Below are 25,374 nucleotides of genomic sequence, written 5' to 3'. Positions count from 1 at the left end.
TTTCCTTTTGCCTCCACGTGCACAACCTCATAAAATCGCACCTCGCTTGGCGCTTGATCGAGTTGGCCATCGTCCACGTCTTCTTCATATCGAGATAGCAGTACGGCGAAAAGATCCAGGGGGCGTCACACCCATTCGAGCGTCGCAGTCCTTCAATCGTCGCTTCGATCGAGCTCAGTAGCGTGTGCTGGAGGTAGGCGCCGTAGTTGGCGGGTGACGCCACGAGGGCAGTGGATGACGCAAACGATGCCATCGCGTTGATACTTGGTCGGTCGAGGGGGAGGTCAATCATGGTGGTATTCCCAATGACGAGTTGTTCGTTGAGCCAGTTGGCGATGAACGCGTGCGCGCCAGTGGTGTTGAAGGTGGCCCAATATACATCATTCGCCAAGTTGACTTCGGAGACGGTGAGGTACGAGATCGAGCCCACAATAGACGAAGCAACGTAGCTAAGCCCCATGAGTTTGCACAAAAACGTCCATGCTTGAGAGTGTCGGCGGTTAGTTTGAACGTCGTTGGCGTGAGGAGCATCAAACAAGGGTCCAGACGGCGCCTCGCGGTACACTAGCTTTGGTCGTCGAAGGACCTTGGTCGCTTGCGTCGTGGAGAGGTGGTCCTTGAGCAGCAGCCAGAGCTTGACGTCAAAGGTGTAGCTAACGCCCTTGTAGTCGATCGGCAGCAAGCCTGCCAGTACGCAAGCCACATGGTCCAAGACGTACTGCGTATCTGTTGTGCCCAGCGCCGTTCGTGCAAACGCCTGTGCAATGCCGTTGACGAGCAGCGAGGCCTCCGCGACCTTGGCCTTGGCGGGTCGCGACCGGCGGCGCAGGCTGCCAACCATGGATGAGAGGGTAATGGCACTCCCTTGAACGAGGAGAATCGTGGCTACACGGGTGCTACTGCCCGTGGAGACAACGCCGCTCGTGCATGCGAGACCATAGTCCAGCTGAACGCCGCTGCAGTGCCGTTGCAGGTCCCCAGAGATCGCAATTGGACTTGCCACGTCCAAGACGAGGAGGATCAACCACACAAGCAGACTCGCCATCGAGCTGTACAACTGCGTCTGGTCCTGCGTGACGAGCACCAAGACATCATTGGCGACGTACGTGAGCCACGTGGCCTCACCGGTCACGACAATGGCTTCGAGCCAGCTCCGAGGCGTCGCCACGAACCGCGATGCGCCAGAGGAAGATGTCTCAAGCGATGCGTTGGCCGAGCTCAGCAGCAAGATGGCCGACGCGCCTCGTAGAAAAGCCAGCGGTCGACCGATCCAGACAGCCCCCACGATCCGGTTGAAGAAGAAGAGGTTCAAACCGTTGAACCGCAGTCGGGTCTTGGCCGCATACACCAGTGCTATCCCGCCGACGCCCACAAGAATCACCGAGGTGGCGACCACAAGGTAGTAGAGAATCTGGGTCGCAGACTGCAGCGGCTGCGTCCCTGTTGTGTAGAGTTGTGGACTATAGGCATTTGAGATCAAGGTGAGATTGCCATTGTCTCCTTGAAACGACACGACTTCGCGGTTGCCGAGGACCCAATCAAAGAGAAAGACGTAGCCAAAGAACGCAAACGAGGGCTCAAGCAGAGGTTGTTTGAGGACGACCCACGAGCCATTGGCTGCAGTAGCGTACTGCATCAAGCCAATGTTTAGCCCAATCTCATTTGCGACCGAGGTATTCCAGTCCAGCGCAAAAGACTCCAAGAGCTGGTCCGTAGCTGTGGTGGCAGCAATACAAGCTGCCGCTGGGGAGGCCACGGCGCAAATGTCTTGGATGGGCTGGCTCGCAGTAGCGACGCGAGCAAGCACGAGCAGCAGCGGGTCAACCACAAGCATAAGTGGCTTGGGCTTGGAACAATCGTAGAAGAAGTCGAACGACTGCTGCACATAGGTCGTCCGCGGTAGCGCCGTGCAGGCTGGGTCGCCGCCGTAATAGCCAAACGACCGCCATCCGAGAGGCGTCAACTCTACTGCGATTCTCGGCAGCGCGGTCAAGAGGTCGTGTCCGCCAGGAGCGGCGACGAGACGTTGGCGCAGCGCCACGAAGGCTTGGACACTTGTTTGAGGTAGAGACTTGTAGACAAGGTCGATGCTCTCGAACGGACCGACCGTGGTCCGGAAGAGCGCGGCTTGGTTGAAGAATTGACCCGAGACCGAGGTCTCTCCGATGAACACTTCGAGGTCCATAGCAGGCAGCGCCGTTGAGAGATTTGCTCGGAAATCCCGCGACGACCCGCGCACCAAACTGCGGTTCATGTCGTGGAGGTTCCAGAGGTCGTTGAGTGGAATCCAAAAGAGCCGAAGGGACGTCCACGGACCTGTGAGTCGCGGGAGGTTCTTGATCGTCACGAGCTGCCGCATGCCAATCGCATTCTCGAGGAATATGGTTTCTGTGATACCGACTTGCCACCGGTTCTGCCACTGCAGCTCAAACCGATCCAGTTTGTAGTTTTGCCAGTAGAGAATCTCGTCTTGGATCGTCGTCGACGCGCGCGCCGTCGACACTTGGTTCAAAAAGGCTTGTCCAATCGCAGTCTCTTCCAAAGCCAACTGAATGGCGACCGTGAACGGGGCGTCGTCGCCGCCCCAAATCGCCTGAAAGTCGGTCCAGATTACATTGCGCAAAATGGCTTCGATGTACACGGCCCCGTTGGTCGCAAAGAAGCGTTCGCAGCGGCGCTGGCGGGCGTCCGTGTGGGCCATCTCGAACGTTTTGTTAAAGTCGACCCAGCAGTGCTGCACGTTGATGCGCATCGACCAGGACCCAGACACGGTCCGGAGCTGCGGCACGGCGTACTCGATGGACGTGAGCTCGCCCAAGATGGCACGGCGAGCGTACGTGGGCGACACGCTTGTGCCAGCTGTCGACATGTTGTAGAGTTTTTGCATCGTCGCATCCGCCGCGTAAATGTTTACGGTGGACGCTGCCACAAGCGCCAATTGGGCGTTGACAAGGTCGATAAGAAGGGCTTCGCCCCCCGTCGGGGTAAAGCCAGCCCACCAGAGGTCATTGGCGAGACTTGGCGAGAGGAGCGAGAGGTACCAGAGACCGATGCCGAGCGAGATGACAAGATAGGCGACACCAGCGATAGCCAGTGCCCACTGCGACCGCGACGGCGCCAAGTGTTCTACTGACGGCGCCGACGGAGCCACCGCGAGCGAGCGACCCAGCATGCGTGTTGTCCAACTGAACTGTAGCAAGGCGATCGAAACTCCTGTGGTGAATCTATTTTGGTGCATTAGACATTTACGGAACGAAAGTAGCCGACAAGCAAGAAGATAGCAACGGCGATAGGGCTAGATTCGACATCGGGACGGCTCAGGTCGTTGTTTATGGGTCGTGGCTGGATGCCATAGTCTACAAGAGCTCGATCGAATCCACCAGTTCTACAGATTTGTCAAGTCGAACCTCGTAGCTTGTATTACGGCCATCCCAGTCGTGTCTGGCGCGTGGTTTGGGCCCAAGTCGGCGCGATCGTGCAGGTTCGAAGCGACGTCTCGAGGTACCGGGTACCGACATCAAAGTTACCTTACTACATACGCGTTGTGCCACACGCACAACACTACGCTGCAGAAAATGGAGCGATGTTGACCCAATGACGTTGACCGCTCCGTCTTGAAACGCAAGAGGTGTGTCCTCCAGAGCTCTCCATACATTGCTACATCGTGTGGCATTTCGAAGTGCAGTCATCTACGAGCACGAGCACTCACCGGGCACAGAACGCTCCCTTCGTCTGCCTTTTTCAGCACTCGAGTTGGACACGCAGCTTATCTAGCTCGCACATTGCGCTGACGACTAGAAGTGTCGACCAGATGCAAGGCATTGACCAATTCCTAGACCAGAATTGTCGTTTTGAAACTTTGGGTATCACACGTGCAAAGACAGTCTCGGTCGACGACCCACGCGTCGTCACAACCCACAACAACTTGCAAGCGCCAACACTCGTCGCGTCGTCGCTCGTGATTCGTGGCTCAAGGCGGCGTGCGCGAACGTTCATCCAGGTCAGGTTTTCATTTCAACACGCTTACACAGGTCAGCAACCATCACTCACGCATCAGATCGACCATCATTCGATGCCGCTGGGTGATTTTTGGCGAACGTTGAAATTGAGATTGCACATTCAGATTTCCTTTTGCCTCCACGTGCACAACCTCATAAAGATGCTTGCGTGCACCTCAACCTCAACCTCAACCTCAACCTCAATGCCAACGTTTCGCTCGACAATGCGCAGCCCGACGCGCGATGCCCTCGCCGGTCTCGTGAGCCAGATCACGATGCTCTCGAGCGATGCGCTCGAAGGTCTTCTGGCCCTCGTCGCACAGTACGAACCGTCGCACGTTGCCAACTGCAGCTCCGAGGAAGTCGAACTCGACCTCGAGCGCCTCCAGCCGATGACGCTCATGGCGGTCGCTCAGTACGTCACCGTCTGCCAATGGCGCTGAAAAGACAGCAGCTTATTCGACCAACGACACGCAACACCACCACCGACACCGACGCAAGCTAGCTCAAAGAACGCATGCCCCAACGACTCTTATCGTCATCACGCCAAGCGCGCGATCCTCTTCGGACACTTGATAAGCAACCTGCAGTAATCCCATATTCAAACTGAGATTTCCTATACTGTTCTCTTGGACCAGAGCTCCAAGTGCAGGTTGGTCATGGGCGCCGATAAGAGATGCTACGCTACTTAGAGCGCAGAGGTCACATCGGCTCGGGTATAATGATAACGTTATCCTAGTCTCCTCATGCCTAGCGGACTCTGCGGTGATCGTTATCGTCAAACGTCCGGCGCCCAGCAGCAAGTCCCCTCGCATGTCCCCGTTCTTTTTCTGCGGCACCATGGTCGCGCGTGAAAAACGTGTGTTTTATGTGTGTTTTATAACGGACGCGTCCCACGACCGCTTTCATGCATCCCATCCGGCGGTATGCACTGAATTACTGCTGCGTTGGACGAGTGAAAGGTCGAGTCCAAGCGTCTTGCTCGTCGAAACGACGCTGCAATAGGTACTACTGTCCTCTACACGCCTTGTGCCTGTGATCCGCATGATGTTCACTGTGCATGGGCATGCGCAGCGACCTGTGTCTTTTGTTGCGTGCAAAATGGCTGGAATGGACGGAGTCGCACCCGCCATCGGCGCAGTGTTTGCCCCGAGGCAGCCCACCGCGGCTGCACTGTACGACCCAAGCAAAGTCAGCCATCGTGTGGCAATGTGGGAGGGTGCGTATCGTTTTACACGTGAAAAAGGTGGGAAATCCAGTGGTGGCCAAGTGGTGACATGGCACCAGCTGGGCTCCGACTCGATCGCCTTCGTAATGCCAGCGGCGGCGACGGCTCTCTGGCGCCGCTCCATTCCGCGATTGCATGTCGCTCGCCCGCTTCAGCTCGCCGTTCTCGCTGAACCGGTCGCCGGTCGCCAAGGCCGCCTTGCCGCAGTCGCACGAGGTCCAGCGCCGCCGTGTCTCGCTCATCGGCCGGCTCTTCACCTCCAACGAGCCGCGCGATCCTATCTACCAGCCGCCGCCTCTGCACCCAAAGAAGCCGTCGTCCAAGCGTGCGCTTCACGACATTCCCGACGACGACGACCAACCGATCGTGCGGCGCGCCGACGCCAGCGAAAGCATGACCAACACGATCCTCATCAGCATGCGACCCGACGAGCTGGCGTCCATGGCCTCGTCCAGCGACGCCAACGACGACGACGAGAATGACAGCGACGACCCCGAGCACGGGCTCGCCGACCCGCGCATCTACGAGATGCTCAAGAAGATCAACCGCTGCCTCGAGACCATCCAAGCCATCAAGGCCGACGTCCACGCACGGCATGTGCCCGAGTACGCGCGCGCGACCAGCACAAGTCTGTAGTCTTAGTGTAGTTTAGTATCTTATTGGCCTGAGCCGCCGAATCCAGTCGCGTGTCATTGTCACTCGTTCAACGTGGCCATGTCCGTGCTCGTCGTCGACAGCATTCGCCCTGACCAGGATAAACAACAGATGCATCCCGCTGCTCGGACGACTGCCAGATCCACTCGCTGAGCTCCCGTCATCGTCCCGCTCGTCCAAGCACCCCTGTCGGTACTTGGTCGCTCTCATATCTTAGCTACGAGCGCCTGTAAGCAAAATGGCCTGCTGCAAAGTAGCTCCCTTGGTGAGACTTTGGATAGCTTTGGTCGTTGGTTGTTGGTGTTGCAAGTGCATCTTGTCGAGCGCTGCTCCATAGCGTCAAGTCGCACGTCGTCAGCTCCATTTGTTGGTTGCGCTTCTACGTCTGCTCCATAGCGACGTCGCATCTCAAGCCAATGCTCTTATATCGGCCACAGCATCCTCCGAAAGGTTTAGAAAAGGTATCCGATGCTGCTATTGTGGGCTATTCCCCTCGGACCTCGTCGCCCTGCTCGAAGGCAAGTACCCTGTCCCACATATATATCCCCGCGCCTTCTCCCAAAGCTCGGCGGCATAGCACGTTATCTCATAAGGGGGCTTTCGGTGGCAATACGAGCCCGACCTTCTTTGTCTTCGCGACTTCGTTGGCGCGCCAAGAATTCGGGACCGACGCTCGTGCTGCCACGTTCGATGGCCATCGTCTTGGTGTTTGTATGGTTTGCCGATCGTTTAAAAAAACAAGGCCACTATTTTTATAGTACAGAATTAGAGTTGTACTGCATTTTACTATATCCATGCGTCTATTTCTATATCATACATTTAATGCGACCACATCACGCGTTCACTATACCGTGCGGGGTAGGTCTGCAGGTAAAAAAATAGCTCCGACTGCGATCTGATTGGCGGATCGAAATTTGCACCTCTCGGGTTCGATATTTTGGTGGCGTGGCTGCATTAGCTTGTAGAGGTCGGTGAGCATATTGGTTGGTCCGCAGCTCGAGCGTCGCCGCCGCCACTCAGTATCGTATTTGCTCTACCAAGTCACCATGGGTCGCCGTCCTGCCAAGTGCTACCGTTTCCAGAACAAGAAGCCGTTCATCAAGTCCCGCTACTGCCGCGGTGTGCCGGACCCGAAGATCCGCATCTACGATGTCGGTAACAAGAAGGCGTCGGTCGACACGTTCCCGTTCGTGTGCCACTTGGTCTCGGACGAGAAGGAACAGCTCTCGTCGGAGGCGCTTGAAGCCGCCCGCATTTCGGCCAACCGCTACCTCACCAAGTACTGCGGCAAGGACAACTTCCACATGCGCATCCGCTGCCACCCGTTCCAGGTCTTGCGTATCAACAAGATGCTTTCGTGCGCCGGTGCCGATCGTCTCCAGACCGGTATGCGTCACGCTTACGGCAAGCCCACGGGCGTTGCCGCTCGCGTCGCCATTGGCCAGCCGATTATCTCGGTGCGCTCCAAGGACTCGTTCGGCCCCGCCGTCGTCGAGGCCCTTCGCCGCGCCAAGTTCAAGTTCCCGGGTCGCCAGAAGGTGCTTGGCTCCAAGAAGTGGGGCTTCACCAAGTACGAACGTGATGTGTACGCCAAGCTCCGCTCGGAGGGCGTCCTCGCCCTTGACGGCAACCACGAGAAGTACATGCCCAACCACGGCATCTTGAAGTTGTAAAGGACTTGCTAGCAGTAGGTTTCTTCATAAGTTAAAATACGATCATCGACATACCGATCCATCATACACGCCTTGGTTGTCGCCAACATGCAGTCGGAACTACGATGGCCGTGCCAGAGGGGGCGGGCTTGGACGTGCGCACGGCCTTCTTGTCGCCACCGGTCGCTCGCGCTGTTGAATACTAAGTCTCTCGTAGCCGTGAACCTTGTACAGATCAATAGCTCTGCTGCGCTGCAGAGCTGGCGGGCATCAGAAGTGCAGGTTGCCACCGCACGGACTCCTGCCGACGCTGGCAGGTAACCTCCGCGTCTCGAACTCGCCAAGGACGTCCATGCCGACGGAAGCTGCCTTGCAAATGGCGGCGACAAGGAGCAGCTCGCTGCCTCGGCAAACGTCCGTTCTCGGCGCCTCGTACAGCGCTGAGTCGACAGAGTAGTACTCTGGATCAGGCATTCGCGGACGTGGTCGCAATGTAGGTGCTAGCCCAAGCAACTAGAGCGCGCATCATGAAGGCCCACCTTCATGGCCATGCAAATGTCAGGCGTTGTCGCCAAACGCCATGCTTCTTCGAGCCTCAGCATGCCTGTAGTGATTAGAGACGGCGTTGATCGTCAATAAGAAATACCAACGTGGCCAAGCTGCAGAGCAAATGAGCAGGCGCCAGCATTCGGTGCCAAGCCTATTGCCGCGCGTTCACCGCTCGGTACCCTAGCGCACCAGAGAAGCAGCGCTGTCAACCTCGGGTCGCTCGCCGCTGCACGACGGCCTGTCTAGCGTGTCTGTCCCAATCGGTTGAACGGTCGCATTTTGGCCAATCGTCGTCGTTGGCGACACATGATTGGCTTTCAAGACGGCCAATCGGCGTGCGGCCTGCCACCCCAGCTTAAAAACTCGCAAGCTGTACTCGATGTTTGTATGCAACATAAAACATTTAAAAAAGCGAGCCCAGCCGGCTCCCGCACCAGCCAATTTGCCACCGCTGCTCAAGCTTGGGCTCACTATCGTTTTAGCCAAAACAAAGACAAGATGGGTGCCTACAAGTACATGACCGAGCTCTGGAAGCGCAAGCAGTCGGATGTCCTCCGCTTCCTGAACCGCGTCCGCGCCTGGCAGTACCGCCAGCTCCCGGTCGTGTACCGCCTCGTCCGCCCGTCGCGCCTCGACAAGGCTCGCCGCCTCGGCTACAAGGCCAAGCAGGGCTACGTCGCTGTCCGCGTCGCCGTCCGCCGCGGTGGCCGCAAGCGCCCCAACTCGAAGGGTATCGTCTACGGTAAGCCGAAGCACCACGGTATCAACGAGCTCAAGTTCGCCCGCAACCTCCGCTCGGTGGCTGAGGAGCGTGCCGGTGCCCGCTTCACCAACTTGCGCGTGCTCAACTCGTACTGGGTCAACCAGGACGCGACGTACAAGTACTTCGAGATCATCCTCGTCGACCACTCGCACAAGGTCATCCGCCGCGATGCCCGCATCAACTGGATCGTCAACGCCGTCCACAAGCGCCGCGAAAAGCGTGGCCTTACGTCGGCTGGCCGCCAGGCCCGTGGCCTCCGCCAGCGTGGCCACAAGGCCAACAAGATCCAGGGCTCGTCGCGCCGTGCCAACTGGAAGCGCCGCAACACCACGTCGCTCCGCCGCTACCGTTAAACAGGTCGCTGCTGAGTCTCGCTCGGTGCCGCTTCCTCTCGTCGCTGCTGCTTGTCTTCGAGACACAATACTGGGTCTGATGATCAACTACGTCGTGCGAATCGTCGTCTAATATCAAATGGTCCTGTTTTGGCTTCAACACTTGATCTTCCACCTAACTACCTCAGGACTTAGTAGACTTGAGAGTGCATTTGCGCATTGAGGACAGCGCATCCGGCATTGACGCCACGCACGAGGCATATGAACCAAGTGGAGATGAGCTCGGGACCGGTGGTGGACTGGCCAATCCTCGTCGTCGATGACCAAGGTCGATGGCAGATCTTGTCCAACCCAAGTCGACGCAGCTTGGGCTTGCGCAAGCTCCCAGATCGCCATGGCTTGGCCCAGCGCTGCTCGTGGCCCGTCATCATGTACCTAGACAGTACTACGCCGAGCTGTTGGCTATCAAAACGAGATAAGCTTATACTGCCGTCGCCGCCAACTACATGGTGCTCAGACGCGCGAGGTGGTGCGTTCCTGAGTCGCTCTGGCCTGACGGACTTATTGCAAATGCTCTCAAGTGGCCATCGACGCCGCGTCTAGTGCGCGTCTTGGCCGCATGCACGGTCGAGGCGAATGGTTCGTTGCCAGTCATCGAGTCACGCTCAACGTCGTCAGTTGGCTAGTTCATGACACCGTCTTGGTTGGACTTTGGCGCACTAGTACCGGTATTGTCAGCACCACTTGTGCAGGAGCAAGGAGCGCCTTGTACCGATCGATCAACCTATGGACGCTGCCAGGTATCGTGGGAAAAGCCAAAACCCATGCAAGGCGCTGGAGCCAGCAGCAGCTCGAGGACTTGTGAGCTGCGTTAGCTGCTGCATGACGAAATGTACAAGGTGAACGCGTGGCGGAATGTACAAGGTGAACACCAAGGCAGCGCTCCAGGCCACGTACACGACCCACGTGGAGGAAGCTCTTCAACTGCGGCGCTGTCCGAGGTCTGAGAATCGCTCGCTATGCGCGGCCACGGCGGCTTGTTTGACGGGTGCTTGTGTGGTTGCGGACCTCTGCCTGCGCTGGTTCTACCGACATGGCTGCATCTCATTGCACGTCTCCGACACGGGCAAGCCAAGTCGCTCCGTCGCTGGCAGTCTACGACCTGTAGCAAAAGCGCAAGCAAGACACATGGATGGCAAGTCGAATCCGACATGATATTACGTTTCCACGGTCAAGAAGAGCGCTTAGTTGGCGGCTTCGCGGCGGTAGCCGTCCTGGCGACCACGGAACTCGGGGTTGAAGTCACCCGACGGGCCCATGTTCTTGTCCTTGCGGCCGTACGCCGACGGCGCCTGGGGGCGCGACGGGCGGGCAGCGGGCTTCTTGAGCGTCGCGGGGACGATCTCAGCCGGCAAGTGGAGGTACGCGCGGAGGTACTCGAGGCCCTCGGCCGTCAAGTACCAGTAGTACCACTGCCAGTTGAACGTCTCCTTGACGTAGCCGCGCGAGACGAGCGACTGCATGAGCTTGATGACCTGGAGGTTGGGCACGTCAACCTCGCCGTGCTTGGGGAGCGCGAAGTCCTTCTTGCCGACCATGACGCCCTCCTTGAAGAGGTACGAGTAGACGGCAATACGGTTCTTTTTCGGGACCAACATATCGGATTCTTAGCTTAGCCGGCAAAAGCGGATCTTCACTGAGCACCAAAAAGGCAATGTGATCTGAGTGCTTCGCAGCCAATGCATTCCCGCGACCAGTAATTTGTCGAGATGTATTAGTGTGACTACACTATTTACGTGCCATACTGCTTCCGCGCTTGCATCGACGACCGCGGGCAGAATGGCGCGCTCTTCCTGGGTCGAGAAGGTTGTATGTATTTGATGCAATCGAGTGCTTGGACGAGCAAGGACGCGGGAGGGACATGCCGGCCACGGACAAGCGGCGTGCCTGAAATAGTGTGATTTGCAAGCCGCCAGGGTTTGAAATACGTGGACGAGTATACAAACCACAGGATATTTCATTGGCAATGTTTTATTATAGTTGGAGAGGACCCCGCATCGAAATAAGAGGGTACTGGGGATGAGACTGCATTTGGATTGGCGGAGCAGGTAGGGGGTGTAGAGAAGAAACGTAGGTGGGCTAAAACCACAGCGTTGGCGCCAAAAGCCAGCGCCTTGGTGTAAGCTGGCATGGTGTGGTGTACTATGAGGAAGACCTTGCTTGTTGGCAAATTTGTATATATTAGCAAGCATAACCTAGTACGCTATCGCGATTTAGCCGCAGCAGTCGCCGCGCGAGTAGACATACGGCACGTTCTTTTCGAGGCGCGTCGCGCTCTTGGCCGGCGCGAACGCATTGTGCTCGATCGTTCCGAGGAGGTGGGGTACGTAGACCTTGGACATCATAATGGCCGGCAGGAGACCGTAGATGCTAATGACTTGGTATGGCTGCGGCGCTGGCTTCTTGGTCGTCTCGATCCGCACCGACCCGCGCGTGTCGGTGCCACTGGCCGTGCCTGAGTCGCCTTTTCGTGCCGAGTTGGGCATCGCGCTGCGCGCAGTGTTGACGATGTGCGAGAGGCGGGAGCTTGCGGGCGCGACGACGACGCCGGCCGTTGGCGTGTACTTTGTTTGGACGAGCACCGTGCAAAACCCGAGGAGCGCGAGCATGCTCGGTTTGCAGTAGAGCTTGTCGCCAATCACAATTGCATTCTTCACGTCGAGGTCCATGCATGTGACCCACTGCGGCACGGGCGTGTCGATCATCTTGAGAAACTCGTTCTTCTGCGTCCAGCGCGTGTCCAAATACATGTAGCCGAGGAGGAGCTTATTCGCCAAAATTGAGATCGCAAACGCGCTAAAATTTGTGATCGCGACGTCAATCATGAGCTTGTCGACGACTGGGACTGTGCCATCGGCCGTATACGACCCCGCGAGCGTCGGAGTTCCGTTGACCGAGATCGTCAAGAGGGCATCGGCGTCGGTCCAGAAGGCAGCGGCCTCGACGCGCCCGCGGGTTCGAATGGTCGCCAGTAGAAGAAAAATAAAGAGCGACGAGTAGACGTAAATCGGGCCCGAGTACGAGAGCGGTTTATGCCGGAGGACCGCCGGGCACGGCAGGTGCTGCCAGCAACTCAGAAACGCGATCCAGGAGAAGGCAAACATGGCCGAGATCATCTCGAGGGACAACGACCAGTAGAGGTCGCCAAAGCCCTCCATGTTGTAGAGGTACCGGAGCACATCGGCGTACAGCGGCGAGTAGCACATGGTCGCAACCAGCGCGCACAGAAGCAGCTTCCTGCGCTCGAGCCCCGAGAAAATGTCATAAGTGAGCACGGGCTTGTTCTTCAGCAGTCCCGACGCGCCTTGGAACGTCACGTACGCATCATTCGCCAGGACAGCGAGCGAGATGAACGTGATCGCAATCTGAAAGTAGAGCAGTTCGAAATGGTTGTCGACCGTGTGCACCTGTACCCAGCCGATCGTGCCAATGTAGCGCGAGTACTTGCCGTAGCTCCAGCCCGAGTAGCCTTTGGGGTTGGCGATCGCGATGATGTGCACGTTCGAGGTCGCCCACATGAGGTAGCGTCGGTTGAGACTGTTGACTTGGGTATAGTAGTTGACGGTATCGGGGGGCGCGCTCACCGCGGTGCCGTCGATGGCAATAAACGTCTTGAGAAACGGGACGATCGGTATGGACGTTCCGTCGGTCTGCAGTAACACGGAAAGCGGCGCGAGCTTCAAGTCGGTCCACGAACTTAGTAGAAAGACGCCGTTGGGGTACCCGTCCGTCGTTGCCGTCTCGAGGACAAACATGCCAGTCATTGGCTGGCCGCTACTCGGAATGCACGCGGCGTACCCGTCACTCGGGTGGCTCGCAAAGAGGACGACCGCGACCCGCGACCGATCGAGCCCGACGAGGCAAGTAGTGATAAGCGCACTGCTCGAGAGATTGCCCGTCGGGTGCGGCGTGAGCTGAAGCGTCGTGGCTAACTGAGCGCCGAGGCTGGCCCACGGCAGCGGGCCCGTCAACGCCACTTCCGAGTCCTTGCACGAGAAGGGCACCCAGCCGTTGACGTCGAGCACACACGACGTCGCGAACGGCGTCCACGCCGAGTCGGTCGACGACTGCGGATAAGCAATGACATACTGGCTCTGGAACATGCCCTTCCAGAGAAGGAAGGCGACGATGACGGCCGTCCCGACGATCATGCCGCCCGCGATAAAGTTGCTCGTGATGCGAATCCACTTGGAGATGTACACGATCGAGAGCTCAGGCCCGTGCGACGGGTGCCGGTGGTTGGTCTGGTGCGGCCGCGGCGAGTGAAACTTGGTCATCGCTCGGTGTGTGCTTGGGTGTTGGCGCGCGCTTTGTATTTATAGCTCAACCGCTGCCTGGCTAGAAGAGTCTCCAGACGGTTGCATGCTATTCATACTTCAATGTGATTGTTGAAAGGAGTGAACAGGTCCCTTGCGTGGTGGGCTAGGACATAGTAAGAAGAGGGCGCTTTGGCTCGGGATTGAGTGGGGAATGAGGTAGCGAGTACATCAAGGGTCGGCGCCGAGAGCGATGTGCAACTCGGCTAGCGATGGCACCACGGCGCGACGAGCCAAGTGTCGGACATGCAGTCGTGGGATGGTAGCAGCCTTGATCGCAGCAACGGGAAGGGCGTCAACGTCGGTCGGACACTCGGTTACTGCCTTCAAGCCAAAGACGCAAGCGCGCAAGACCGGTTAGAGGGCGCGGATGAACGGCGTGGGAGCTGAGAATTGCTCAGAGTCAATAGGAGTACAACTGGCACAGCTGTAGGAGGCGCCATCAGCATCCAGCCTCTTGATTCCCTACGTCTTCCTTCTTGGCATTTTGTTCGTTGCCCACCATGCCAAGGGTTGTCGCCGTATACGCTAGCGTGTGTTCTGATCGAAACGCAGTGTATGTAGTCGAGGCGCGGCGGGCGGTGTAGTTAGTAGGTTGGTGTTTTAGTTATCTGGACACGATTTAGTACAAGGCGCCTTTGGGACGCAGGCATTTCGGGGACTTGGGCATCGTGAGCTCGCGCGACGATGGCGCGATCCGGAACGGCTCCTTGGGTCGCCGCACGGGCTTGGCCTTGAACGACTGCTGCAGCCGGAGCTCACGCTCGCGCGCGACCGCGTCCTCGGCACGCTTTGCTTCTTCTGCTTGCTTGAGCGCCTCGCGCTCGGCTAAAAGCTGCCGGCGCCGCAGCTCGAGCTCCTGCCGCTTTCTTGCTCGCTCCTCGGACCGCCTATGCGAATGGCTGAGCATCCTAGAGAGGGCTACTGTCGGTGGACGCACTGCACAGTGAGGTCGGGCTCGAGCATGACGTTCCCGACCGACTTGGACTTTTCGAGCTTTGGTCGCGGACCCGCCACCTCCTGGGGGCGCGGCGAGCTCTGGCTCACGGCGCGGGCGGCGCGCGGCGTCAAGTCCTCCGAAAGCCCGTGCGGCCGGCGCGGCTTGGCCTGCGGCTTGACCGGCGAGACCAGCGGCACGCGTGCGCCGAATCGATCGGTCGTCATGGGCAGGTGAATGCGGGGCGCCGCTGGCTTCTTGCGCTCGAGCAAGCGCGGCGCGATCGTAGGCGGTGCATGCGTGCTGGGCATCGGCAGCGCATGGAACTGCTTGGCCATCTCGATCGCGTCCGTGTCGGGCGGCGTGTACACCTTGCGGTGGCCGCCGCTGGTCTGTGCCCTGCGCGCGGTCTGCAGTTGCGGCGAGGCCGGCTACGCGCTGCGGGTCAACCATTCGTCGCGATATCGCAGCGCAAAGGTACCTTGGTGAGCGGCTTGCGCGAGTGGGGCACGAGCGTCTTGGCGTTGCGCTGCGAACCACCGTGGCTGCTGCTGTGGTTGTTGCTCACCACGTCGGCGTCGTCGTTGTCGTCGTCCGAGACGGCGGACGCGGCGTGGCTGCTTGCGGCGACGGCCACGACGTCGGCGAGCTCGCTGCTGGATTGGTTGGAGCCGAGGAAGTCAAACTCGGCGTCGTCGGCGCAGTCGCCAAAGTAGCCGTCGGCGTTGTTGATGTACGCCTTCTCAAAGTCCGTGTCGTTGAGGTCGTAGTACGACGGCGCGTCGAACTCGATCACGTCGGCCATGGCGGTTGCGTTCGTCTCTGGCGCTGGGAATGGATAAGTCGCTGGATTTTAGCCAATCAGCGCGCGCCCCACCAAGTCAATTACAACCGTATCCGGATAATCCCGGATACACGGAACGGCTATCATTCAACTGTGTGTAACACCCTTCTAACAAGCGTGTTAGCCACATTGCACACGGAAATAGTGTATATTCGACGCAAAGTGGCGCCGACCATCGCGGGCCCACATATCATTTGTACGCGGACGTGTCGACGACCTTTGAAAGAGTGGAATTGAATACACGTGGTACAGAGGCAGCTCGGCCGGACGCGAGTCTACGACCATGTACGCACGCCTAGCAGTGGTATACATTAACACTATTTGAAGAATTTCTCTCACCTTCGAAATGGCGGGTGCAGGTTATAACACGTGTTAGTGGCGTTAGAAAGCCGCACCACCATGCGCGCGCTTTTGACAAGCAGTGAACGAGGAGGCTCGGCAATCTCAAAATCCGACATCTCTCGACTAAAAGTCTCAACTTTTAAATGCTATATAATTCACTTTGCGATTCTCTTGATGAGGAAGACACGATATACGCATACGAGGCGAGCTAGACCAGCGTCGGCGGCTTCCTGGCCACACAAAACTCAAGCCCAGAGTGGTATATCAACGCAGCTGCAATCACAACTTGAATGGATCGCTGAGGTGGTAGCACCAAATAAGACCTATTCTCTCTCGGCCAAGAGCTGAAACCCCATCAACGTCAACACTAACAAGAGCAAAGGGTTCAGTGCCGGGCTTTGCCTCTCCTCTCTAAACTCCCACACCGTCTCGTGGATCCGCTCCTCGTTGCATCTGTGCATGCTGATGAAGGTCCTTCAACCTCCCAGAAAGACACGCTTGCAGTGCTGCCACTCTTATACACAAACCGCAGAAAAAAATGCTGACAAATTAGGCCCAGAGACGGGCGAGGAGCTCCTTCATCAACTTGGCGGCGACCATGGCGGTCATGCCCGGCGACGTCTGGCCCGTCACGGACGCATGGCCCGCGCCAATGTCTCGAGCTACATTGAGCTCGACAATGTCGGCGCCAACGACCGTCGGCGCCTGAACGTCCTGCAGGAGCGAGAGCAGGTCGCGGGTCGATAGACCGCCGGGCTCGTAGTGGCTCACACCAGGCGCGAACGCCGGGTCGAGGACGTCAAGGTCAATCGAGATGTACAGCGGCCCGTCAAAGGCCAGTGCCGGCAGCCCGTGCTTGGCGATCGCGTGCATTTCGTGGACTTCGACGCCGTACTTTGTGGCTTGGTCCCGGAGATGCGCGGTCTGCGTGCGAATGCCCACTTGCACTAAGCGCGTGCAGAGACCGCCTTCGAGGATGCGGGCAAAGGGCGACGCATGCGAGTGCGCGTTCTCACCGCCAAGCACGTCGTCGGCGTACATGTCGCTGTGGGCGTCGAGGTGCAGAATGTTGAGCCGGCGCTCGCCCGCTTGGAGTAGCGCGGCGCGGAGGCCGCGGATCACTGGAAATGTAATGCTGTGGTCGCCACCGAGCACGAGCAGCCGGTGGTTGGCGCGTGTGGCCGCGGCGGCAACGTCCGAGATGACGTCAAACGCTGGCGCGACATTGCCGAGATCGAGAAGGGCCGACACCTGCAGCTGCCCGACGTCGACGCCGGCCTCGGATGCGCCGTTGCTGCTGTCCGACAGAAACGCGTGGCGAATCGCGTCTGGCGACTCGGCGGTGCCACGCAGGAAGGACGAGTTGGCATCGAGGTTGACGCCAAAGAGCGCGACCGAGGTCGACGGCGAGAGGCGCAGCGCGGCAGCGTCGGCGACGTAGGGCACGAGCGGGTAGCGCACACCGGCGTGGAGGCAGCGACGGCGCAGCGACCCAAGCAGCATGATGATAGTTGCGTACAGGCTGGGATGCAAATCTGGTCGGCCGCGGAGTTTTCCGAAAAGGGGGTCGTGTTGGCACCACTTGTTTGTAACCTCAAGTTGTATGGGTGCGAGCGGACGCGTGCAAAAGGGATCGTCATGCTTGTCGGAGCGAGATTGAAGATTGAAGTTTAGTCGATAGTCGCTTAACATTTATATAACGGTCTACGGTCGAGTCGACACGGCTCAACAGTTGACGAGCTATGGAGAATACTACATTGTAGTCGTGGTCGACACCGTTGGTTCGACTCCGTGGAGCGGCTGGGTACTTGAACGATGTAGCATCAGAGTCGATCGCTGCTGGTTCGCAGTAGCAGTTGACGGTTTGATACTGATATACTTGTGCTCGAACGCCATTTCTGATAGAAATAAGAGAAACGATAACGTCTTTTTTTAACCCTCAGGCTCGTAGCAGTTGTGCTGTCAACCCTTCAAAGTTAAGGCTCGTCAAAACGAGGAACGGACATGAACGTTTGTGGCCAATGCGGTAGAACACAGCAGTAGTGACTGCAGTCGGCTTCATGACTGCGTTGGCAGACGTCCTTCGGGACACTTGTCAAGAACGATATTGCTACATATAGTAACGTATACACGAGTCAACAGTAACGACTTGAAACTGTGTTGTCGGCACCACCAAAAAGAACATTTAGTTCCAATGTGGGACGAACGTTTCCGACATTTTGCGAATGCCACGCGGACGCCACAATCTCCTCTTTTTAGCACAATGCAGTAGCCCTCGGCTCGACGCGTCTCGGATAACCACCCCAACTCTGCTAGGGACATGCAATGATGCTACGGTCTTTATCTCAGGCCGTCCGCTGAAATATCAACATGTGGGCACCCCCTGTCAGGCATCCGGGTTCGCCTCCGTTGCACGCACAATGACGATGCAGCGTCCTGTCTCGAAAGGCCCCTTCTACAGACCGGCATTTGCCACCGACCAGACGATCTGGTACACCTTCTCATGCGTCTCGAGGCGCTTGCGTTTCTCCTGTGGTGGCACGTCGCCGACGCCGTCTGGGGCGTGGCCTACAGCTTTCCCAGCGGCGATCTCGATCGCATTCACAAGGACCTGCACCAGATCCAGACGGCGTTCGCGTCCCTTCGCACCAACCAAGTGGTCGTCAACACGTTCGACGGCCCGCGCAACGTCCTCGCCCTCGCAGCCGCGCACAACCTCAGCGTCACCCTCTCGCTGCCCATCCACAAGCGACCGCTCTACAACGCTTCGATCGAAGAAGCGATACGCGGCGCCAGTGCCCACCCCGGTACCCTGCGCGCGCTGTACCTCGGGCAGCACCCGGGTCTCTCCAAGGTACCGTGGCGAGCGCTGTTTGCCGATGCGCGCCGCCGCCTCGACGCCGCGGGCCTCGCCTCTGTGTCCGTCGGTGTCCTCCAGTCCGACACGGCGCTGCTCGCCAATGCATCGGACGTCGCCGACGTCGACGTCCTCGGCGCTATCGTCCAGCCCTTCTTGAGTGGCGCGTGCGTTGATGCAGAGGCCGGGGCGATGGCGTTTCGAGAACGTGCTAACGCGCTACGTGCGGAGTTTGGCGCCAAAGTCGACATGACGGTGACGGGCTGGCCAGCGTCGTCGGGCGCACTCGCCCACGGTTGCGCTGCGTTCAGTGTGGCTTCGGCCAGCGCGTACTACATGTCGATCCAAGCCTGGCACCGCGCCAATTCGAGCGAATCAGCTGTGTACTACGAAGCGTTTACGGACGCGAGTTCGTTCGACTTTGGGCTGACAACCTCCAGCGGACACTGGAAGTTTGAAGTCGCCGGGCCGCTCCCAAGTGAGACACCGTCGCCGATAACAGACTTGCCACCGTCACCGTCACCGTCTCCAACCAGCGATTCTGGTAGTACCAGCCCGGTATGGATCGTGTGCATCGGCCTCGTGCTTGTCCTCGCACTCTACGCAGTGCTCGTCACGCTCGCGGGCCGGCGAAAAGGCCAGCGCCACCTCTTTGATACCTCGGCGGGTATTGCGATCGCGTCCCTTCGATGATTCGATAGACGATTAGTGTCGACAGTATAAGCACGAAATACAAATATTCACATATTCTTTTGTGGCACATGGATGCGAGCTCGATTGATGACAATGTGGCTTTCCGCGGGACGGCTTGCGTGCGAGGGTGTGTACGTTCTTCGAGCTTTCCTTAGCCTGTGACGTCTCTAGCCATCGACTTGCGCCGAAACAGGCCAAACGCAGCACACAACTCACGGACAGATGCGGTCCAACCAATCTCAGATACCCTCTACTGGTTCAGTGTCTGACTATCATGCCGTCCGACTTTGCCGTTTCAGGGCGTTACAATTGGGTCTACCGCTCGCGCATCGACCATTACAATGGCGCTGACGATGCATCGTTCGATGCGGTTGCCGGGCGACTACCGGTACGGAATAATATGGCTGCTTGCACTGTACTAAGAGCAATTTTTGTTCTCAACAACACCCGAATGGTGCTTCGGCGAGTCCAAAACAGATGTTTGCATCGAACGTCGATGGCCGTGCAAAGTGATCCAGCAACAGCTGTTGAACGCGAAAATGAGAGGCAGCGCGCTGGCTCTCGGTCTCGTTTCCAATCAGCGCCGGCGTCGAACGAGAGACACAGCCAGCATGCGGTGCCAGCGACTCAAGCTCGTCTCCGCCCACGGTGACGGCGCCTTTGATGTGGAAAGCGACTCGGGCCTTCCAGCACTCATTCTATCTTTTGCTTCCTCGCCGGAACGTGCAAAGACGATGAAGCGTTTGATGACTGTCATGGCCGCCTGTATGGGCGTCGCGTCCGCGGGCATGGGCATTTGCTACGACTCGTACGACTCGGCCAACATGAAGACGCACTTTACGACAATCAAGGAGCGCTTCACGGCCGTGCGCACCTTCCAGACGGACATGGGGTCGCAGAACGCGATCGATGTCGCCGCCGACACGGGCTTGAGCATTGCCGCCGGTATTTGGCTGCTTGGCGACCGGTACGAGAAGGACCTCAAGGCCGTCATCGACGGCTGCAAGCGCCACCCCAACACGGTCCAAGTCGTCTACGTCGGCAACGAAGAGCTCCACAACGGCTGGAACGCCGACAAGGTCATTGACAAGGTCCTCGAGACGAAGAAGCGCCTCACCGAGGCCGGCGTCAAGGTGCGCGTCGGCACCGTCCAGATTGATGGCGACTTCCTCTCCAACCCCAAGCTCGTCGACGCATGCGACGTCATTGGTGTCAACATCCACCCGTTCTTCAGCGGCGCGCCGTCGTCCGTGCTGACGCCGATCACCGACTACATGGCGCGCTGGGACGCGGTCAAAGCCAAGTTTGGCGACAAGGTGCGCATGACCGAGTCGGGGTGGCCGACCGAGGGCGGTGATTCTGGCCAGCACCAAGCCAACTTTCAGCGCGCCAAGGACTTCTACGGCGCCGTACTCTCGTGGCAAGCCAAAGAGAACTCGGAGACACCGTACTACTTTATGTTCCACGACAACAAGGCCAAGGGCGGCTTTGAGGCCCACTTTGGCATCGCGACGAGCGACGGCAAGTGGAAGTGGGACCAGCCGGGCCCGAACCCGCAGCCGCAGCCGAGCCCCAGCCCGTCCAACCAGCCTAGCCCTAGCCCGTCCAACCAGCCTAGCCCTAGCCCGTCTAACCAGCCTAGCCCGAGCCCGTCCAACCAGCCGAGCCCCAGTCCTTCGAACCAGCCAAGCACGACTCCGTCGGTGTACCCGACGCCTGGCCCGACCACTCCGACGCCTTCGTCGCAGCCCACGCCCGGCCCGACGACGCCCCGTCCTTCGTCGCAGCCGACGCCGGCCCCAACGACGCCGACGAGCCGACCGACACCAACGTCGACGCCGCATTACTGCGAGTAATTTTGAGCGGTCCTTCTATATCGTGTAAAGCCTTGATAAACTACATTTTGCACCTTCCAATTTCGACAAAAGAAAACGTTGGTCATTCTCGACCACATACACAGGCGAGCAAAGTGACAAAGTGGCGGCAACATACCGGTAATAGCCGTCTGGTGGAAACGCTGGTCATTCAAATGGGATCTTATAGCTCACTTGAAACTGTCTGCGGTTTCAAGCTGCACGCATTCCACCCCTCGCCGTTTCAGATCTCAACTCTCTTGACCATCCATTCTCGATCGCGACGAGACTTGACAACGGTAGCGCAAGTCTGTTCACACTCTCTCCTCCAGTTTAATTTTGAGAAGCCAATACGATAGCGATGCTACCCCACGAAAAACCACTAACAAAAAACTCAAAAATGTCATTTTCACAATATACAGTATGGATATGAATTACTCGATAAAGCACAGTCGGCAAAAGCACAACTCAGTGAGATTAGAAACAAAAACACAGTATCAACTTAGCACTTGGCGTTGGAGTTGGCCGGGATGTACGAGCACTTGGTCGAGGCCTTGCCGCCCGTGACGGCGACGCCGGTGAACTTCCAGTTGCTGCACGCGCCCTGCGCACAGAGAATGTACGTGTTGGTGGCCTTGGACGAGACGGAGCCCGTGATCTTGTTGAGCGTGACGTTGGTGATCGGGACGCCGTTGGTGGGCTTGCCCGTCGGGCCGCCGTTGAGGTAGTCCTGCTCGATGACGATGCCGTACTTGCCAATGTTTTCGAGCTGGATGTTGGAGTACGTGATGCCCGAGACAGACCCCTTGGCGCCCGAGACCGTCTTGATGCGGACGCCGTTGTCGCTGTTGACGACCTTGGTGTTGGAGATGGTGACATCCTTGACAATGTTGCTGGAGCGACCGCCGACCGACCCGATCGAGAGACCGTGGCCGCCGCTGCAAAAACCGTTGGTAAAGGTGATGCCCGTGCCCGAGTTGATGGCGAGGCAGTCGTCCTGGTTGTAGACGATCGCGCCCGAGATCAAGACGCCCGTGGAGCTGCCGACGTCAAAGGCGTCCGTGTTGTGGCCGCCCTTGGAGTCGCCGAGCTTGTTGTCGATCGTAATGTCGAGGTACTTGGAGTTGGTGACCGTGTTGATCGAGAAGGCGTGGACGGGCGTGTTGAGGAGCTTGAAGCCCTTGATGGTCGAGTCGACGAGCTTGGACGACTTGAAGAACTTGGGCTTGTCGACGCCGCCGTTGCCGCCCTTGCCGTCCCAGTACTTGGCGCCCTGGCCGTCGAGCGTGGCGCCCGTGCCGTCGAGCGTGATCTTGTTGCCCGAGACCGCGATGAGCGGACCTTCCCAGTTCTTGACACCGAACGTCGTCGTGCCTTTGAACGTGACGGTGGTGCCGGCTTGGAGCTTGGTCAAGTCGAGCGTGACGCCGCCCGGGACGTTGAGGTTGGTGACTGTGATGGCCTTGCAGCTCTTGATGATCGAGGCGGCCGACGTCGGGTTGTACGTGCCCGAGAGGTCGCAGCCGGCAGCGTCCGTGTTGGAGATGGCCGCAGCGACCAGGAGCGCGATCGTCGTAAAGATCTTCATATCGAAAGTGTGCAAGACAAGGCGCGTTGTGGAATGAGCTATCGACCTTGGAGCTAAGATCTGAGGATTCGTGATGCGAACAATGTGGTTCTGGCGCACCAGATGGTACGTTGCTGAACGTTGCCGACGGCGCTCGTGCGTCGTCGACCGCTCGTTTTGAGAATGATTGGGAACGTGTGACACGCTCCGTACCACTGAAGCAACGCATTTGGCATCGACGGCCGTGGCACAAATTTGTGGGGGGTGCTCTGCTAGGTCCTGCGGCAAGTTAGCGTAGCTAGCCCTTTGAATCTCAGAGCTGGTACGATCTCTAAACACGTTTTGATCTAGCTCTTGGCCAAGGATCTTGGCACTCTTCTGGCATTGCTCTGCGTGTAGAACGACGTCATCCAACTGTCGATTCGCTCTCTACTGCGCGCTTGGGTCGGTAAAGAAGCTCCTCAGAATTTGCGAGCAATGGACTCCATCACAGACATGGACAGTACACGAACGTACAGCGGACCACGGGCGCACGTCGTTGCTCGGCGTATGAGCTCAAGAGGGCATCACGATATAGACCCAACAATAAGACCTGACTATAAGACCTGAATATAAGATTGGACAATACGGTTTGTGATGCCTCGCGCACGAGAGCCGTACGCGGCGTTGATCAGAAGCACGACACGGTGCGCATATCTAGCACGACATTTATTCTTCTAGTAGTATATGTCATGTCTCTCTACCACGCATCCAATCAACGTCAATACGACTGCAAGGAATGCGCAACAAAGCTGCGAAAGCAACCAAAATCATTTCTGAGTCCATATCTAATATGGTAATCCAACGAATCGAACGACGAGTAATGGATCGTCGTCAAAGCATCTTCAAGCCGCACGCCGGCGATCGACAAAGATTCAGGTGAAACTGAAGACTCAGCGTGCATATGCACAGGCCGATGCAGCGTCCATCAACGTACCAGCTGGTCTATGGGAAGACACCTCGCCAACCGCACCACACCACAGCGCCAAACCAGCATCCCCAGTAGCTCATTCCACAACGCGCCTTGTCTTGCACACTTTCGATATGAAGATCTTTACGACGATTGCGCTCCTGGTCGCTGCGGCCATCTCCAACACGGACGCTGCCGGCTGCGACCTCTCGGGCACGTACAACCCGATGTCGGCCGCCTCGATCATCAAGAGCTGCAAGGCCATCACGGTCACCAACCTCAACGTCCCGGGCGGCGTCACGCTCGACTTGACCACGCTCCAAGCCGGCACCACCGTCACGTTCAAGGGCACGACGACGTTCGGTGTCAAGAACTGGGAAGGTCCGCTCATCGCGGTCTCGGGCAACAAGATTACGCTCGACGGCACGGGCGCCACGCTCGACGGCCAGGGCGCCAAGTACTGGGACGGCAAGGGCGGCAACGGCGGCGTCGACAAGCCCAAGTTCTTCAAGTCGTCCAAGCTCGTCGACTCGACCATCAAGGGCTTCAAGCTCCTCAACACGCCCGTCCACGCCTTCTCGATCAACACGGTCACCAACTCCAAGTACCTCGACATTACGATCGACAACAAGCTCGGCGACTCCAAGGGCGGCCACAACACGGACGCCTTTGACGTCGGCAGCTCCACGGGCGTCTTGATCTCGGGCGCGATCGTCTACAACCAGGACGACTGCCTCGCCATCAACTCGGGTACGGGCATCACCTTTACCAACGGTTTTTGCAGCGGCGGCCACGGTCTCTCGATCGGGTCGGTCGGCGGTCGCTCCAGCAACATTGTCAAGGATGTCACCATCTCCAACACCAAGGTCGTCAACAGTGATAACGGCGTCCGCATCAAGACGGTCTCGGGCGCCAAGGGGTCTGTCTCGGGCATCACGTACTCCAACATCCAGCTCGAAAACATTGGCAAGTACGGCATCGTCATCGAGCAGGACTACCTCAACGGCGGCCCGACGGGCAAGCCCACCAACGGCGTCCCGATCACCAACGTCACGCTCAACAAGATCACGGGCTCCGTCTCGTCCAAGGCCACCAACACGTACATTCTCTGCGCGCAGGGCGCGTGCAGCAACTGGAAGTTCACCGGCGTCGCCGTCACGGGCGGCAAGGCCTCGACCAAGTGCTCGTACATCCCGGCCAACTCCAACGCCAAGTGCTAAGTTGATACTGTGTTTTTGTTTCTAATCTCACTGAGTTGTGCTTTTGCCGACTGTGCTTTATCGAGTAATTCATATCCATACTGTATATTGTGAAAATGACATTTTTGAGTTTGAGCCATCTTGTTTTGGGCCTCGTGACGACGGTTCGTCACGGCGTCTCGAAACTGTCCACGTCGCCGCGTGGAAGCCTACTACAAAGCGACTCGGAGAGAAGCTTGGCTCAAGCTGACCTTGGCTCAAGATCTTCGTCGGCGCATCATCTGATTGGCCGAACGCGACAAGCAAACTCGGCAGCGCACCAATCATGGGTCGCCATGGGTGGGAACGAAAATAGTGTGCGATTTTCAACCTGTCCACCGTACAGTAGGAAGCAGTAGAATGTACTTGAGTTGCAAGCCTCGATCGCATGAACCAAACACTAATAGACGCGCGTGTTGTCCGAGTCGAGGACCGCCCGTATCGACACGGATGTGTCGTCGACTGAACCCTACCTTTTTGGACGCTGAATCTAGTGTTTACACTAAAATACGACCGCAACCCCCAAAAGGAAAATGGCAATG

General features: G+C 58.0%; 12 protein-coding genes across 12 annotated transcripts; 6 read left to right on the top strand and 6 right to left on the bottom strand.

Annotated features, from left to right (window-relative positions):
• Positions 1-27: 27 nt before the first annotated feature.
• SDRG_08046 (hypothetical protein) lies at positions 28-3,172 on the bottom strand (the record flags this gene model as incomplete). The annotated part of the gene is made up of 2 exons (XM_008613914.1): positions 28-79; positions 105-3,172. The coding sequence occupies 2 exons, from the start codon at positions 3,170-3,172 to the stop codon at positions 28-30; spliced, it is 3,120 nt and encodes a 1,039-aa protein (XP_008612136.1).
• A 1,050-nt stretch (positions 3,173-4,222) lies between these two features.
• On the top strand, positions 4,223-5,862 carry SDRG_08045 (hypothetical protein; the record flags this gene model as incomplete). Its single annotated transcript, XM_008613913.1, has 2 exons — positions 4,223-4,413; positions 5,382-5,862. 2 exons carry the CDS (start codon positions 4,223-4,225, stop codon positions 5,860-5,862), a joined length of 672 nt encoding a protein of 223 aa, XP_008612135.1.
• Positions 5,863-6,828: 966 nt separating this feature from the next.
• SDRG_08044 (60S ribosomal protein L10) lies at positions 6,829-7,614 on the top strand. Its single transcript, XM_008613912.1, has one exon. It carries the CDS (start codon positions 6,927-6,929, stop codon positions 7,551-7,553), a length of 627 nt encoding a protein of 208 aa, XP_008612134.1. The 5' UTR covers positions 6,829-6,926; the 3' UTR covers positions 7,554-7,614.
• Positions 7,615-8,501: 887 nt separating this feature from the next.
• Positions 8,502-9,338, top strand: SDRG_08043 (60S ribosomal protein). Its single transcript, XM_008613911.1, has one exon. It carries the CDS (start codon positions 8,580-8,582, stop codon positions 9,195-9,197), a length of 618 nt encoding a protein of 205 aa, XP_008612133.1. The 5' UTR covers positions 8,502-8,579; the 3' UTR covers positions 9,198-9,338.
• Positions 9,339-10,369: 1,031 nt separating this feature from the next.
• SDRG_08042 (30S ribosomal protein S10e) lies at positions 10,370-10,907 on the bottom strand. Its single transcript, XM_008613910.1, has one exon. It carries the CDS (start codon positions 10,832-10,834, stop codon positions 10,421-10,423), a length of 414 nt encoding a protein of 137 aa, XP_008612132.1. The 5' UTR covers positions 10,835-10,907; the 3' UTR covers positions 10,370-10,420.
• Positions 10,908-11,398: 491 nt separating this feature from the next.
• Positions 11,399-13,586, bottom strand: SDRG_08041 (hypothetical protein). The gene has a single exon (XM_008613909.1). The coding sequence runs from the start codon at positions 13,511-13,513 to the stop codon at positions 11,450-11,452; it is 2,064 nt and encodes a 687-aa protein (XP_008612131.1). The 5' UTR covers positions 13,514-13,586; the 3' UTR covers positions 11,399-11,449.
• A 504-nt stretch (positions 13,587-14,090) lies between these two features.
• SDRG_08040 (hypothetical protein) lies at positions 14,091-15,337 on the bottom strand. The gene is made up of 3 exons (XM_008613908.1): positions 14,971-15,337; positions 14,493-14,920; positions 14,091-14,442 (listed from the first exon to the last, which is right to left on the bottom strand). The coding sequence occupies exons 1-3, from the start codon at positions 15,292-15,294 to the stop codon at positions 14,175-14,177; spliced, it is 1,020 nt and encodes a 339-aa protein (XP_008612130.1). The 5' UTR covers positions 15,295-15,337; the 3' UTR covers positions 14,091-14,174.
• Positions 15,338-16,156: 819 nt separating this feature from the next.
• SDRG_08039 (hypothetical protein) lies at positions 16,157-17,222 on the bottom strand. The gene has a single exon (XM_008613907.1). It carries the CDS (start codon positions 17,176-17,178, stop codon positions 16,225-16,227), a length of 954 nt encoding a protein of 317 aa, XP_008612129.1. The 5' UTR covers positions 17,179-17,222; the 3' UTR covers positions 16,157-16,224.
• A 926-nt stretch (positions 17,223-18,148) lies between these two features.
• Positions 18,149-19,225, top strand: SDRG_08038 (hypothetical protein; the record flags this gene model as incomplete). The annotated part of the gene is made up of 1 exon (XM_008613906.1): positions 18,149-19,225. Exon 1 carries the CDS (start codon positions 18,179-18,181, stop codon positions 19,223-19,225), a length of 1,047 nt encoding a protein of 348 aa, XP_008612128.1. The 5' UTR covers positions 18,149-18,178.
• A 583-nt stretch (positions 19,226-19,808) lies between these two features.
• On the top strand, positions 19,809-21,139 carry SDRG_08037 (hypothetical protein). The gene has a single exon (XM_008613905.1). The coding sequence runs from the start codon at positions 19,837-19,839 to the stop codon at positions 21,079-21,081; it is 1,245 nt and encodes a 414-aa protein (XP_008612127.1). The 5' UTR covers positions 19,809-19,836; the 3' UTR covers positions 21,082-21,139.
• A 441-nt stretch (positions 21,140-21,580) lies between these two features.
• SDRG_08036 (polygalacturonase) lies at positions 21,581-22,689 on the bottom strand (the record flags this gene model as incomplete). The annotated part of the gene is made up of 1 exon (XM_008613904.1): positions 21,581-22,689. The coding sequence occupies exon 1, from the start codon at positions 22,664-22,666 to the stop codon at positions 21,581-21,583; it is 1,086 nt and encodes a 361-aa protein (XP_008612126.1). The 5' UTR covers positions 22,667-22,689.
• An 864-nt stretch (positions 22,690-23,553) lies between these two features.
• On the top strand, positions 23,554-24,915 carry SDRG_08035 (polygalacturonase). The gene has a single exon (XM_008613903.1). The coding sequence runs from the start codon at positions 23,729-23,731 to the stop codon at positions 24,812-24,814; it is 1,086 nt and encodes a 361-aa protein (XP_008612125.1). The 5' UTR covers positions 23,554-23,728; the 3' UTR covers positions 24,815-24,915.
• The last annotated feature ends 459 nt before the right edge of the window (positions 24,916-25,374 follow it).

The sequence above is a fragment of the Saprolegnia diclina genome (genome assembly GCF_000281045.1).
Source record: "Saprolegnia diclina VS20 unplaced genomic scaffold supercont1.24, whole genome shotgun sequence".
NCBI classification, from domain to species: domain Eukaryota; phylum Oomycota; class Saprolegniomycetes; order Saprolegniales; family Saprolegniaceae; genus Saprolegnia; species Saprolegnia diclina.
Note: the sequence above shows the minus strand (reverse complement) of the source record. Positions and strands in the feature narration are given on the sequence as shown.